General features: G+C 64.0%; 1 protein-coding gene across 3 annotated transcripts; it reads left to right on the top strand.

The window, feature by feature from the left end:
* Positions 1 to 26: 26 nt before the first annotated feature.
* On the top strand, positions 27 to 12672 carry LOC106723346 (zinc finger protein OZF-like). 3 transcript variants are annotated; one of them, XM_014527530.2, is made up of 7 exons: positions 27 to 306; positions 3260 to 3370; positions 3450 to 3557; positions 3867 to 3980; positions 5808 to 5912; positions 6398 to 6505; positions 7840 to 12672. In XM_014527530.2, the coding sequence occupies exons 2-7, from the start codon at positions 3292 to 3294 to the stop codon at positions 9162 to 9164; spliced, it is 1839 nt and encodes a 612-aa protein (XP_014383016.1). In that variant the 5' UTR covers positions 27 to 306; positions 3260 to 3291; the 3' UTR covers positions 9165 to 12672. The 3 variants fall into 3 exon arrangements, with proteins under 3 accessions (XP_014383016.1, XP_025051365.1, XP_025051366.1); XM_025195580.1 differs by having other exon boundaries at positions 28 to 306; positions 7837 to 12672; XM_025195581.1 differs by lacking the exons at positions 27 to 306; positions 3260 to 3370; positions 3450 to 3557; ... (1 more) ...; positions 5808 to 5912; positions 6398 to 6505 and adding an exon at positions 7133 to 7609 and having other exon boundaries at positions 7837 to 12672.
* Positions 12673 to 12680: the final 8 nt, after the last annotated feature.

The raw sequence follows: 12680 nt of genomic DNA, 5'->3' as shown, positions 1-12680 counted from the left end.
CGGGACGGGCGCGCTGGGCTCCGAGGCGGGGCAGAGCCGGCAGGCCTGCAGAAGCGGGGGCGGATCCGTCCCCTTCAGAGCCAGGAGCTGCCTGCTGGGCCAGGGCCCCCCAGCCGGGGTGCCGCACGCCCAGGGGTGCGGTGAGGTGGGCAGAGGCCGGAGGTTGCAGACAGGAGCCGGGGGGCCGAACCCGCTTGCCGGCGGCTGTCCGGGCGCGTGAACGGTTCTGCAGTTTTTCCACGGCCCAACAAGGAGCGAGAGCTGGGAGCTGGCCTTGTCTGAGAGAGGGCCTCAAGTCTAGCGAGGGTGAGAACCGCCGGCCTCCAGCGGTGACTCTCACCCAGGGGCTGCGCCCCCCCGGGGTGCCTCGAGGGCGCAGGTCCGCACTGCTCGGTGTGCAGCCGCAAGTCGCAAGACAAACCTAGAGATTTCAAACACGAACCCACGGGGCTAACCCCCGTGCTGTTGGGGGCTGCCTGAGCCCCTAAAAACGGCGCTAGGATTTCTCTGCAGTCAAAAAACCAGGGAGAGCTAAGAGCGGGCATCTCCCAAGGGGCCTGCAGGCTATCGGGGGGGTCTACAGAGGTTGAGAGCTGTTGTTTTGGAGGGAGAGCTTGCAAACGGGACGTGCCCAGTGTGATCAGACCCTCCCGGGCATCCCTCCCCATGGCTCCGGGGGTGTCAGGACACAGCCCTGGATGCTTTCATGAACAGCATTAATTTTGCAGCCATCCAAGACACGTCCTGCGCTAGGGTTTCTTTGCTCTTTCAGCAAGGCCCGAAATTGCTGCCCTGTGCCAGAGCACTCGCGTGTTGCTGCTCCCTCGGCCTTGTCCTCTCGCTCCCTTCGGTCCGTCTCGCGGGGCCCTGCCCGTGCAGCCGGTTGGTGTCAGCGGGGCGCCGTCTGTACGTGGGGCTGGGCGATGAGCTGTTTGGGGCAGGCCCTCCCTTCTTGCCCGTGCAGCGCCTTGCACCCGGCGCTGCAAACATAGTGGTGAAGTAACAGGACGCGTTTGTGGCCAGGTCCCGGTCTGCTTGGGGTGTCCTTGTGCCCAGGGCAGGAGATGATCAGAGGGCAGCGGGCGCCATGCAAGGACCACGGCAGCAGTGGCCTTGGTGGGCTTCTCTCCAGACGCTGGAGTGCAGGCCCCTGGGGTTCGGGCTTGCACTGATGCATGTCCCCAGCTCTGCATGCCGGTGCTAATTGCAAAGAGGCAGTGGATGAGCTCCCGCTGCGCTGGGGCAGGTGCTGGAGGAGACGGTGCTGAGCTGGGGGCTGGGGGGTTGCAGCTTGGGACCTGTGGTGCTGGATGCGGGGGCACTCCCTGGCTGCCGAACAAGGGCTCAGCTGGTGCCTTGGGGTGGGCAGGCAAGGCCTGCTGAAACTCTGAGCCCGGCCCTGTCAAAGCCATGGGCCTTCCCTGCCCTCCCTGCAGCTCAGGACTGTCTAAGCCCCCCCTTCAGCCTTGGGGTCCTGCTAACAGGGGTCTTGGGGCCACTTTGTGGCCTGGCGGTACCTCCCCGTGGGCTGGTGGGCACCAGGATGCCACGTGGCTCCAGGGTTTGCGTGGCTGGCGCTGCACTGAGGGGAGATGGAGGGACCTTGCTGGGCTGGCAACAGCCTGATCCCAAAAATGGGGCAGGTGGGAACCCCTCGGCCTGCAGTGCCCCCTCTCCCGTGCTTCGGCCCTTGCAATTTAAGGCCGTGACCCCTGGGACAGGTATAAGGCTGGCAGCCCTGGGTGGCTCAGGTGAGACCAGGCCAGGCAGGGGACAGACCCGTGCGGGATGTATGGCAGCTGCTGGGATCCTTCCTTTCCTTGTCTCCAGCTGGACTTTCCTGGGGTGGGGACGGGAGCGCAGACCCAGTGCCAGGGCAGCTCCCAGGGACTCGGGGCCATTGCCTCTTGGTCACTGTTGCAGTGCTGGGAGCATCCATTTCATTGCAGCTGGTGTCCATGGCCGTTGGTTCCCCTCCCCCCCATGCAGTGGCGCCAGGCTAATATTAATTAACAGATGCAACGAGCGCCGGAGCAAAGTGTTGCTAAGCGACTCTCGCCGCCTGGTCTGGGGATGGCTCTGGGCCCTCGCCTGGGGCTGGGCTGGCTGCAGGGCTGATGGGCATTGGCGGCGTGTCAGCTGTGAGCTTCCCACAGGGGTGTCCTGGGGGTGCCTGCTGTCATTGGAGGATGGAGGGAGGGGTGATTGCTGCCCAGGGTGCGAGGGGAGCAGCGAGGGGCTGCACACCTGCAGCGTTGTGGTCCCTGGTGCGGGGGTCTGGGCTGGGAGCCGTCGAGTCCCAGAGCTGTGGGGCTGGCAGGGAGCTGCAGGGTCACATCCCGGTGCAGCCTGACCTGAAGCAGGATCAGCCCCATCCAAATCAGCCCAGACAAACCCCGTGTTTGACACAACACAGTCACCCAGATGCAGCCCCAGGCATCGCCCCCGCCTCGGCCCCCGGGAAAGCGGGGGGCCGCGGCTGTCAATGTCCTGCTGCTGCAGAGGCTGCTAATATACACACTAGAGACCTCAGGCTCAGGCTACAGCATGCACTACAGGGAAAGGCAAAGCCCCCTGTACGGACCAGTCTGAGCAGGGGGAAATCCCTTCCTGCCCCAGTGCAGTGTGAGCGCAGGGCCAAGACCCTCCATCCAGGACCCCGCGGGATTGGTGCCAGCAGGAGCATTGGCGCAGCCCGGTCCCCATCCTCAGCCTGGGCTGCAGCAGCACCAGCGCCTCGGGGGGAGGCTTAAAACCCCCCTGACACATGGAGCAGAAAAGGGGCCTAGTATCTTGAGAAATCCCCCAGGTAAAACAGGCGTCGCTGCACCTGGTGGCATCCCCGACCAGTGGCAGCCCGACCTCTCCTTGACACCTGCAGGGATGGAGGGTTCCCCCTTCCCTGGCATCTCCCACGGCCTCCCTGCTCCGCAGCGCAGACGTGTTTCCCGAGATCTAAACCAGCTCTGCTGCAACTTCATCCTGCTCTCTGCAGAGAGAGAAAAGCTGTTGTCCCTCTTCTTGCCGCCCCGCGCATGTTTGCCTGATTGGGGCCTGCGTTTCCCAAGGCAGGGGCAGGGGCACCCAGCCCAGGTGGTGTCCGGCTCCCCTGCCCCAGATCATGCTCCCCTGCCTCTGGCTTAAGAGCTGTCTTGTGCCCTGGGCTGGGAGTCCCCCAGGACCTGTTGGCCAGGTGGGCATAGGAAAGGCTGAAGGTGTCTCAAGCTTGTGACCCTCCTCCCTCCCTTCCCTGGGACAGGCTGTGCCGGTGCAGCCGCCGCGCTGTCGGAGATGGAGCACCCAGGGAAGCGCTGCACCAAGGCCCAGCAGGTGCCGCGGGAGCGGGCCGGAGCCGGAGCCTGCCGCACAGGTGAGAACCAGGCCCCCTCCTTCCCTCTACCCCCACACGCCTGGATCAGAGGATCTGACCGGCGTCGATGCCCCGGCAGGTCTGGGCGACATGAAGCCGAGGGTGTTCCTGAAGGCGGAGCGGGAGGAGGAGGCGTGCGGCAGGGCGGTGCCGGAGCCGGCGGCGAAGGACGTTCCCGACGTTCCAGGTGAGTTGCTCTGAATCCGTCCCCAAGTGGGGCAGGGGCTGGTGGGGGACTGTGGCCTCCCAAAGCTTCCAGGAGCCAGGCCGGGAAGGGACTGCGGCCAGCTGCGAGCCAGCATCTCCATCACCGGGGCCTGGCTGTGCTCTTCTCCAGCATCCACCTGGTGCTGGGCCCTGGCCTGGCTCCCCAATGAATTGCCCCGGAGGGGGCAGAGGTTTCCTAGCCTCATAGCTGGTGTGATGCTGAGTGTTGGGGGAGCGGTGTGGGGGACCCCTCCAGGGAGCAGCTGCGATTGTCCCTTCCCACCCGCAGGCTGGTCGGGCCCGAGTCACGAGATCGAGGTGAAGCTGGAGCCAGACGACGACTCGTACCCCGGGTACCCGCAGGACCTGGAGGACAGCGACGACACTGCCTACCCCAGCATGGGTAAGTGACCCTCGCCTCTGCCCGGCCCGGCTCTGGGGGAGCTTGGGAGCCTCTGTGACCTCTGGGCATCCAGCACCAGGCACACACAACCCTGCAGCCCCGATGCAATGGCTCCAGCAGTTTGACCCCCTGGAGGCTGCACATGAGTGCGATGGTCACAGAACAGGGGTGGGCAGCGGGCTCCCCTCGTCCCTGCTGCGTGGAGGCAGGATGTCCAGCTCCAAACTACCCCAACCTCCAGGAAAAGTGACTGCGCAGCTTCTGCAAAGTGGGAACTGGGTCCGTCCTGGGCAGCGAGGCTGGTTGGTGCATTTGGTTGTGGAAATCCTAGAGCCGCTGGGCTTGGAGGGAGCTGCAGAGGTCACGTTTAGTCCAGCCCCTGCTCGGGGCAGGATCAGCCTCGTCCAAACCATCCCAGACCCGTCTGTGTCTGGCCTAACTTCACAAACAACCATGTTGCGCAGCAGCAAGGCCCATCCCCAGAGCCCCCGGCCACTGCTGCAAAGGAAGGCAAAACCCCCCAGTCCACACCAGTCTGAGCAGGGGGGGAATCCCTTCCTGCCCCCAGTGCAGTGTCAGACTGAGCCTGAGCGCAGGGGCAGGACCCTCCAGCCAGGACCCTGCGGGGTTGGTGCCAGCAGGAGCATTGGCCCAGCCCAGCCTGGGCTGCAGCACCCAGCGCCTCTGGGGGAGGTTTAAAACCCCCTGACACATGGAGCTGCAGCAGGAAGGGAATGAAATTCCCTCCTGGCCCCACATGGCAACCAGCAAAGCCCAGAAGCCAGACCTTATGATGAGAGGCTGAGAGCCATGGGACTCCTCAGCCTGGAGAAGCACAGGCTCAGGGGTGATCTGGTGACCACCTATACGTTTATCAGGGGTGCTCACCAGGATCTGGGGGAATGTCTGTTCACCAGAGCACCCCAAGGGATGACGAGGTCGAACAGTCACAAACTCCACCGTGACCATTTCATGCTGGACATAAGGAAGAATTTCTTTACTGTCCGAGCCCCCAAGGTCTGGAGTAGACTGCCGCCGGAGGTGGTTCAAGCACCCACTTTGAATGCCTTCAAGACACATTTGGATGCTTATCTTGCTGGGATCCTGTGACCCCAGCTGACTTCCTGCCCCTGGGGCAGGGGGCTGGACTCGATGATCTTCCGACGATCTTCTCCAGCCCGAATGTCTATGAAATCTATGAAGCCTGCGACCCTCCGTGACACGTGGTTGCCCTGATCCCCCTGCAGCGCCAGCCCATGTCCCGGGCATGCAGCCTCTGCTGAGAGGCATGTTCACAGGGCGCGTGCTGTGGACACCAATGACTTGTCCAGAGCATCCTTCCCTGGCCCTGGCGTGGCTTTCCCCATCTCCCTGTGTGCAGGGGACAAGGACAGACCTCTGTGGCTGGGCATGCCCAGAGCTGGGTGGTTTTCCAGGCCAGTGGGAGCTGGAGGGATTTCTGGCCAGCAAGGCAGGCGATCCCTCCTTGCACACCCAGCCAGGCCAGTCCTGGGCTGTGGTCTGAGGGGTGAGGCAATGAGGCCAGAGGGGTTTCCAGGGTCTGGATCCTGTCTGGACCAAGCATTCAGCTCCCTTTCTCTTAGGGGCTCACGTGCCCCCGTGACCCTCATTGGGACAGGGAGCTGCACTGACAAAACCCGGCTTGGGGCAGGCAGGTCGTTGTGTGCATGTCTCTCTGCTGGCAGGTGGGACAAGGACGTGAGTCCCTGGGGGTGCCGGACCCTGTAGGGGCCACGCCAGGGGTTGAGGGCTGCAGCTGGGGCTGGCCGGTCCCCCCAGACACTGAGTGCTGCTTTCCTCCTCCAGGTATCAAACCAGAGGTCGTGGTGAAGATGGAGCCGGAGGACGACTCGTATGGCGAGTGCTCCCAGAGCTACGGTGGGCAAGGCCTTTCCGACGACCCCTACTCATGTGAGTGAGGCCGCGGTGCCGGGCGATGCTGGAGGGAGGGCCTGGGAACGTGCGGGACATGTCCAGTGCCCTCGAGGGGGTCCTGTGCACTGTGCTGCCCTGTGCTCCTGCCTTCCTGGCCCGGCTCGGGGAGCTGCCAGAAGCTGCGGTGTCTCGCAGGAGGGGGAAAGGCACGTGGGATCCAGGGCAGAGCGAGGAGCACGTGGGGCAGGGCCTGGGCTCCCCCCCATCTCTTCCCCGGGTGCCAAATGCAGCCCCACTGAATGCCATAACCCACCTGTGCTTCAGGGTCACGGCTGGGAGATGGGGGTCCTGCTTCCCGCTCTGGATAATGTGTCTGGAGTTGCAGCATAAGCCTCCGGCTGTGGTCCCATGAGACCTGAGCGCCTCCCCTTCCTCGTCACCCTGGCGTGGCTAGCGGCAGTCCCGGTGCCACCACCCAGCCCCACCGAGTGCAGGACAGGTCTGTTCCTCTCCACGCACAGGTGACGGCAACCCCGAGATCATCGTGAAGGTGGAGCCGGACGAGGAGTCGTACATCGGGTACCCGCAGGGCCTGGGCGAAGGGAACATCCCCGACTATGCCGGCACAGGTGAGTGCAGCCACATGCCCTGGGGAGAAACGGGGATGGGAGAAGCTGGGAGCTTGGGGGGCTCCCTGTTCACCTTAGAGTCCTATGTGGCCCCGGCAGTGCTGCTGCGCTCCATGGGGGCCCAGCACGATGCGTTGGCTCATTCCCATGCATGTGGCATCAGCCCAGGGCAGGGCTGGACCGTAGGATGCTGTCTGGCCTTTGGGTGAGGCTCCATCCAGCTGAGCACCATTAAGACAAGGGGCTAACCCCTGTCTCCGAGGGCGGCAACTGGGGGCAGGGGCACCTGCTCCCCAGCATCTGTGGCGCTGCACTGGTCTCGGCAAGAGGCAGCCTGGAGGTCTCCCAGCTGTGTCGGGGTGTTTGCACCTCCCGTGCCCTGTGCAGGCCGATGTCCTGGGGAACGGGCACCACAGGTCTCCGAGACCCGCCAAGCGCGGCTCGTGCTAGTTCGGCAGGGCCGAAGTCCTGGTGTCTGGAGATCCCCACCCCGGCATGGAGCAGCCGGGGCACAGCCCCCACAGCCTGCTGGCAACCCGGTGAGCTCTTTGGTCCCCTCCCGTGAGTAGGTGATCCCATCGCATCCCCTGCGAGTTGCTAAGAGTTGCATCCTGATGGCACGGCCCCAGGAGACGCGGGCGCCCGATAGCGTTCCACGAGCCGCCCGAGGCTGGAGGCGTCTGAGGTTTTGCCTGCTGCAGCCCAGACCTCTGGGGCTTAGAGATGAGTTGGGAAGCCCGGAGGAGCATGCGCCGTCACCTGGATCTGACACTGTCTGTCCGGACCCGCCTCGGCGCTCAGGGGCTTCCTCTGCTTCTGGCACATCGCGGCAGGGAGCAGGGGCCTCGGGCCCTGGCACCGGGCTTGATAGAGCCGCAGTGACGCTGCGGCCGACAGCAGGAGATGCAGCATAACATGCTGCCATGCCCCGACCCTGCACGTGCATCCTGTGCCCCCGGGATGCCTCAAAGGCCACAGGGGAGAGCACTGACAGGCACGGGGGGTGCATGGTGACACCCCAGCAGTTAGCGGCCACTTGTGTCCCGGGAAACCCTCCGCTGCAGCAGGAGCCCCGGACAGCAGCCGCCTTGGGACCGTGCGCTGGTGAGTTGTGGCTGCGGGGAGATGGTCTCTGCCAGGCCAGGGGCAGCGGGCTGCTGGAGCCAGTGCCTCCGTGCAGCTGGGGACCAGTCATGCAGCACCCCTGCCTTTCACGTGCTGCTGTCTCAGCTCTTCGGGATATGGTGTGGAGGCCCCGGATGTGGCTCACGCTAGGAAACCTCCCCCGGTCGCCGGCAGGCAGAGTAACGCCGGACTCTCTTCTCTCCCAGCAGGTGGTGGGGCCCCGGGCGCTGGCCAGAAGCAGCCCAAAGACGAGCCCGAAGACGTGAAGCCACCGGCTTCGCCCGCTGTGCCCCGGACTGAGCCCAGTGTGAACCAGTGGACAGTACAGCCCATGCCGGGCGGCCCCACCGGGGAGCTGCAGAGAGCCGTGCCCCCAGGCCCGCCTGCTGCCGCCACCACCACCACCACTGCCGAGCCCGGTGCAGGGAAGGACCCAGCGCCCACGGCCACCCCGGAGCCATCGAAGAGGCCGCGGAGCCAAGGAGCAGAGCGCCCGTTCGCGTGCCCAGAGTGCGGGAAGCGCTTCCAGCACCGGGGCAACCTGGTGACGCACCTGCGGGTGCACACGGGGGAGAAGCCGTTCACCTGCGGCGTGTGCGGCAAGAGCTTCAGCCAGAAGGGCGACCTGATGCGGCACCAGCGCATCCACACGGGCGAGAAGCCCTTCGCCTGCGGCGTGTGCGGCAAGAGCTTCTGCTCCAAGCAGACCTTCGTGCTGCACCAGCGCATCCACACGGGCGAGAAGCCCTTCGCCTGCGGGGACTGCGGCAAGCGCTTCAACCGCAAGGCCAACTTCCTGACGCACCAGAAGATCCACCGCGGCGAGCGCCCCTTCGTCTGCCCGCAGTGCGGTAAGGGCTTCTGTGCCAAGAAGACCTTCCTGCTGCACCAGAAGATCCACGTGGGCGACCGCCCCTTCGGCTGCTCCCAGTGCGGAAAGAGCTTCAGCCGCAACGGCGACCTGACGCGGCACCAGCGCATCCACACCGGCGAGCGCCCCTTTGCCTGCGACGACTGCGGCAAGAGCTTCAGCCACAACGGGGAGCTCATCAAGCACCGGCGCATCCACACGGGCGAGAAGCCGTTTGGCTGCGACCTCTGCGGCAAGAGCTTCAACCGCAAGGGCACCCTGGTGACCCACCAGCGCATCCACACCGGGGAGCGTCCCTACGCCTGCCCCGACTGCGGCAAGACCTTCAACCTCAAGACCACGCTCATGAAGCACACGCGCATCCACACCGGCGAGCGCCCCTTCCCCTGCAGCGTCTGCGGCAAGAGCTTCAAGTACAAGGGCAACCTGCGCACCCACCACCTCACCCACACCGTGGAGCGCGTCTACCCTTGCACCGAGTGTGGCCGCGTCTTCAGCCGCAAGAAGGAGCTGGCCGCCCACCAGAGCGCCCATGCCGGCGACCCCCTCCTGGCCTGCTGCCGCCAAGGGGACTCCTTCCCCCCCTTCCTGGCCGCGCACCCGCTGCTCATGCCCTGCGCCCCCATCCAGATGCCGCTGGAAGCTGTGGGCAAGTACAAGTGAGCAGGGGAGCAGGGGGGGCTGCTGCTGCCTCCATGGGGGACTTCAAGATCTGGGACCCCTGCCCCCGCCCCAGAGAGACACTGGCTCTGTACCAACCATGTGCCCCACGGGAGCTCGGCGCACCCGGGGCCTGCACATCACAGATGCTTGGGAACCTGCAAAGGATCCAGCCTTGCCCTGAAGGATGCCAAAGAAGATGCAGCAGTTCCCCTTGCTGGGGTGGGAGTGCGGTCCCAGGAGCCCCTGGGTGCGTCAGGCTTGGTCTGGACAATGGCTACGACACCCCTGGATGCCCCTCGCTGAGGAAGAGCTCTGGGCTCTGGGGCATGGCCGGGGCTTGCTGATGCGGCTTGTCTTACTACTGAATCGGGTCGGGCTGCCATGGCTTCCTCCTTGGCCGCAGAAGGACAGCGAGGGTTGGGGCCTCGGGAAGGAGGATGCTGTGTGTGGCCTTGCTGCTAATGGTCCCCTAACGGCTCCATGAAGGTGAACAGTTGCTGCATGGACCCTGCCAGCCGGCGCCTCTCCCTGCGGAGCCCACGGATGAGCCACCCCGGAGCAAAGGACCGTAGCGCTGTCGTGACCTGTTCTCACGGAGCGTGGGCTCTGCGCAGGATGGCCCCGGTCCCGGCCACAGCGTCTGACCCTTGCCGACGTTGTCCAGAGAACCACGAGTGGTGGAGATGGCAGAGCCCCCTCCGGCCGTCTCGCTCGCCCCCTCTCCAGCACGGAGGGCTTCCTGCTGTGTATTTAGGACCGTGCCCAGCGGCCTCGACCCCCCACGAGAGCCGTGCGCGTTGTAACAGACACTGACTCTTTCTCGCCTTGTACAAAGGGACTCGGGTGTAGTTGCTAGTTTCGAAAGGGTCACGGTAGCCTTCACGTTTGCTGTCCCCCTGCATGGGGCTCGTGCGCTGCTAGAGGGTGAGGCATGGAGACGGGCTGAGAGCGCCTCTAACGCCATCTCAGGCTTCCCCTCAGCTGTGTCTGTTCGGCCCATCTCTCTGCTCCTGTGCAGATGCTTCTGGGGGAAGGATCCAACAGCCTAGTCTTTCCCCTGTCTCAGGGAGCATCCTCGGCTTGGGTTCAATATCACCCCGGTGTTCCGCTGTCCCCCCAAATCCACACCCATCCCCAGCTGCTGGCGTTACTTCCCTCTGGCCTTGCGCTGGGGTTTTAGAGCTGTGCTGGGCTGGCGGTGTGCAGGGACCATGGCATCGGGGCCAGAGTGAAGGGGCCATCCCTCTTTGCTCTTTGCTTGTTGTGTTTCCCTCTTGTGCTCCCGGCTTCCTCTGGATGGTGGGTGGAGGAGGGAGAGGGATCTCCAGCTTCTGGCCCCTGCTAGGCACGTGCCCCTAACGCCACGCCACGCCACGCCACGCCGTGCTGCATCTTTGCTCAGCCACCCTGCAGCCGGTGCACAGCCCACGCGGCCAGCCAGTCTCCTGAAGAATGAACTGCAGTGGTAACAGGGCAATTAACGCTGCCACCCCTCTCTACTGCCCACTTTGCGTCTGGATGGGGCCCCGCTGTGCCCACCCTGGGCATGGGATTGGGACCATCAGCCGGATCCAGCCCTTGGACGGACCGGGCATTGCCCATTCGGATTGCCAGACAAAAAGATTGAGCACTACTGCTACAGAGGGAGAGCACTGAACCGGATCTCCCTTGGGCAGTGGTTTGCAACCTTTTTTTCATTTGCCAACCCCTTTGGAAATCTCGAATGGAGGCACGGACCCCTTGCATTGTACATGTGGTGTTTACATACTTTTGATTGATCATAGCCATCTTTAGCAGACCCCTTAGACATAGTCTGTGGACCTCCAAGGGTTCGTGACCCACAGGTTGCAAACCAGTGCTCTAGAGCGATCCATCCCCTATTTAATACCCTCCCCTGCATCCAATGCTTTTGGGCTGGCGATGCCAGAGGAAACGTCTCCCTCGGCCCTGTTCGCCAGCTATGAACAGAGCTGTCATCCATGAACGTGTCCAGGCCCTGGTTGAACCCGGCCCCGGTGGGGGGAAGCTGACTTTTCATCCTCCATAGCTGCTGCTTTGATTCCCCTGCGCTCTGGGTGGGCGTTCGAGCCATCCCGTGGGCTGGGAAACCCTGGGTGTCTCGGTGAGAGGGGCCTGGAGCCCATGTGAGTGGGAGGGCAGGGAGGCAGCGCTGGGCTCAGCCAGGCCCTGCGTCCCGTTGCTGGAGAGACCTCGGGGCTAGAAGCGGCGTCAGCTCGGCCTTTTCTTCCGTGATCCGGTGGTTCCCGGACGCAGAACAAGAGACCCCGGAGCACGTCTGGGTCCCGGTTCTGCCGGCTCTGGCTCCGTCTGGGAGCGAGCCGCAGCAGGGGTAGGCAGGCCCGTGGCCGGTGTTTCTCATCCTTCGGCAAAGGTGTCTCGCTGTGGCCGTCCTCGCGGCAGTTACAGGACAGTGGTGACGAGAGGCTGTGTCAGCCAGAGTCGAGTGGCGCTGTGGGCATGCCTGGGACTAAAGTCTTCTGAGACATAGCTGGGCTTTGACCCTGCCTTGCTGTGTGACCCTGGGAAAACCCTGTAGCTTCTCTGCCTCAGTTTTCCCCTCTGTGAAATGGGGTTAATGAGGCTAACTGTACCTACCTCGCAGGGGAGTTGTGAGGGCCAGCTTGCCCACTGCTGTCTGCGCGGGGCCTGGAGGGGACGTGGTGCTGGGCTCTGGGATTGCGACGTGTTACTGTCATTACTGCTGCTGTGGACATGGGAGGGCTCCCCCGTGCCCCGGAGGATGCCCGCGGTTGACCCCTTGGTGCAGCAGCACAAAGCCCATCTGTATTTATATCTTCAGTCTTTGTTTTTTCTAATTTAGAAACTAATAAAAGTTGGCAGTGGAAAAGCAAACCTGGCCCGGCTGGCACTGCGTGTGGGCTCCCAGGGTGGTCATCGCTCCCCGCCCCACATGCACCGACCTCTGTCTCTCCCCTTGGTACGGGGCAAAGGCTCTGGACACACGGGGCAGGGTCCCTCTGCTTTCTATCCCTCTTGGGAGACTCGTATTTTGCTGCTTTATTGCAGCCCTGGGTGCCTCCCATCTTCCCTGACAAGCGCCCAGCTTCCGCCACCTCCTGCCAGGCTGGGCAGCCCTCTGAGGATGGGCACAGGTGTGACACTGGAAGCCTTTCTGAGTCAACAGTCTTGGAAAAATTTACAAATCCTAGCATGGTGGCTGCTGGACGCGTATACAGCCCCGGTCGGCAGCCTGTTCTCCAGCCGGGGTGCAGTGGGGGTTACGATGGCCCGTGTCTCCCATGGGTAGAAAGGGGACTGAGCAGATGGCAGCAGAGGTGGGCACGGGGGTCTCGTGGTGGTGGGGGATGCGGGTCTCCTGGCTATGGGGGCTGCTGGTGCTTTTGCTCCTGGTGACCTGGGTTGTTGGGAGACTCTGGGGGACAGAGAGCACTGCATTGTGGGATGCTGGAGGACTGAAGATTTGCACAAGGTGACAGGACAAATGGCACATAGCAGCGCCTGTGAGGGGCCCCG

This window comes from Alligator sinensis, unplaced genomic scaffold (assembly GCF_000455745.1).
Source record: "Alligator sinensis unplaced genomic scaffold, ASM45574v1 scaffold1819_1, whole genome shotgun sequence".
In the NCBI taxonomy this organism is placed as follows: Eukaryota; Metazoa; Chordata; order Crocodylia; family Alligatoridae; genus Alligator; species Alligator sinensis.
This window is presented reverse-complemented; position numbering and strand designations above follow the sequence as displayed.

What these genes read in the sequence shown, in the direction of transcription:
- LOC106723346 (XM_025195580.1), top strand. Translation starts at nt 3,292, where the DNA reads ATGGAGCACCCAGGGAAGCGCTGCACCAAGGCCCAGCAGGTGCCGCGG. An exon ending in GGACGTTCCCGACGTTCCAG is followed by an intron (nt 3,558 to 3,866) that starts GTGAGTTGCTCT and finishes TCCCACCCGCAG; the next exon opens with GCTGGTCGGGCCCGAGTCAC. An exon ending in CACTGCCTACCCCAGCATGG is followed by an intron (nt 3,981 to 5,807) that starts GTAAGTGACCCT and finishes TTCCTCCTCCAG; the next exon opens with GTATCAAACCAGAGGTCGTG.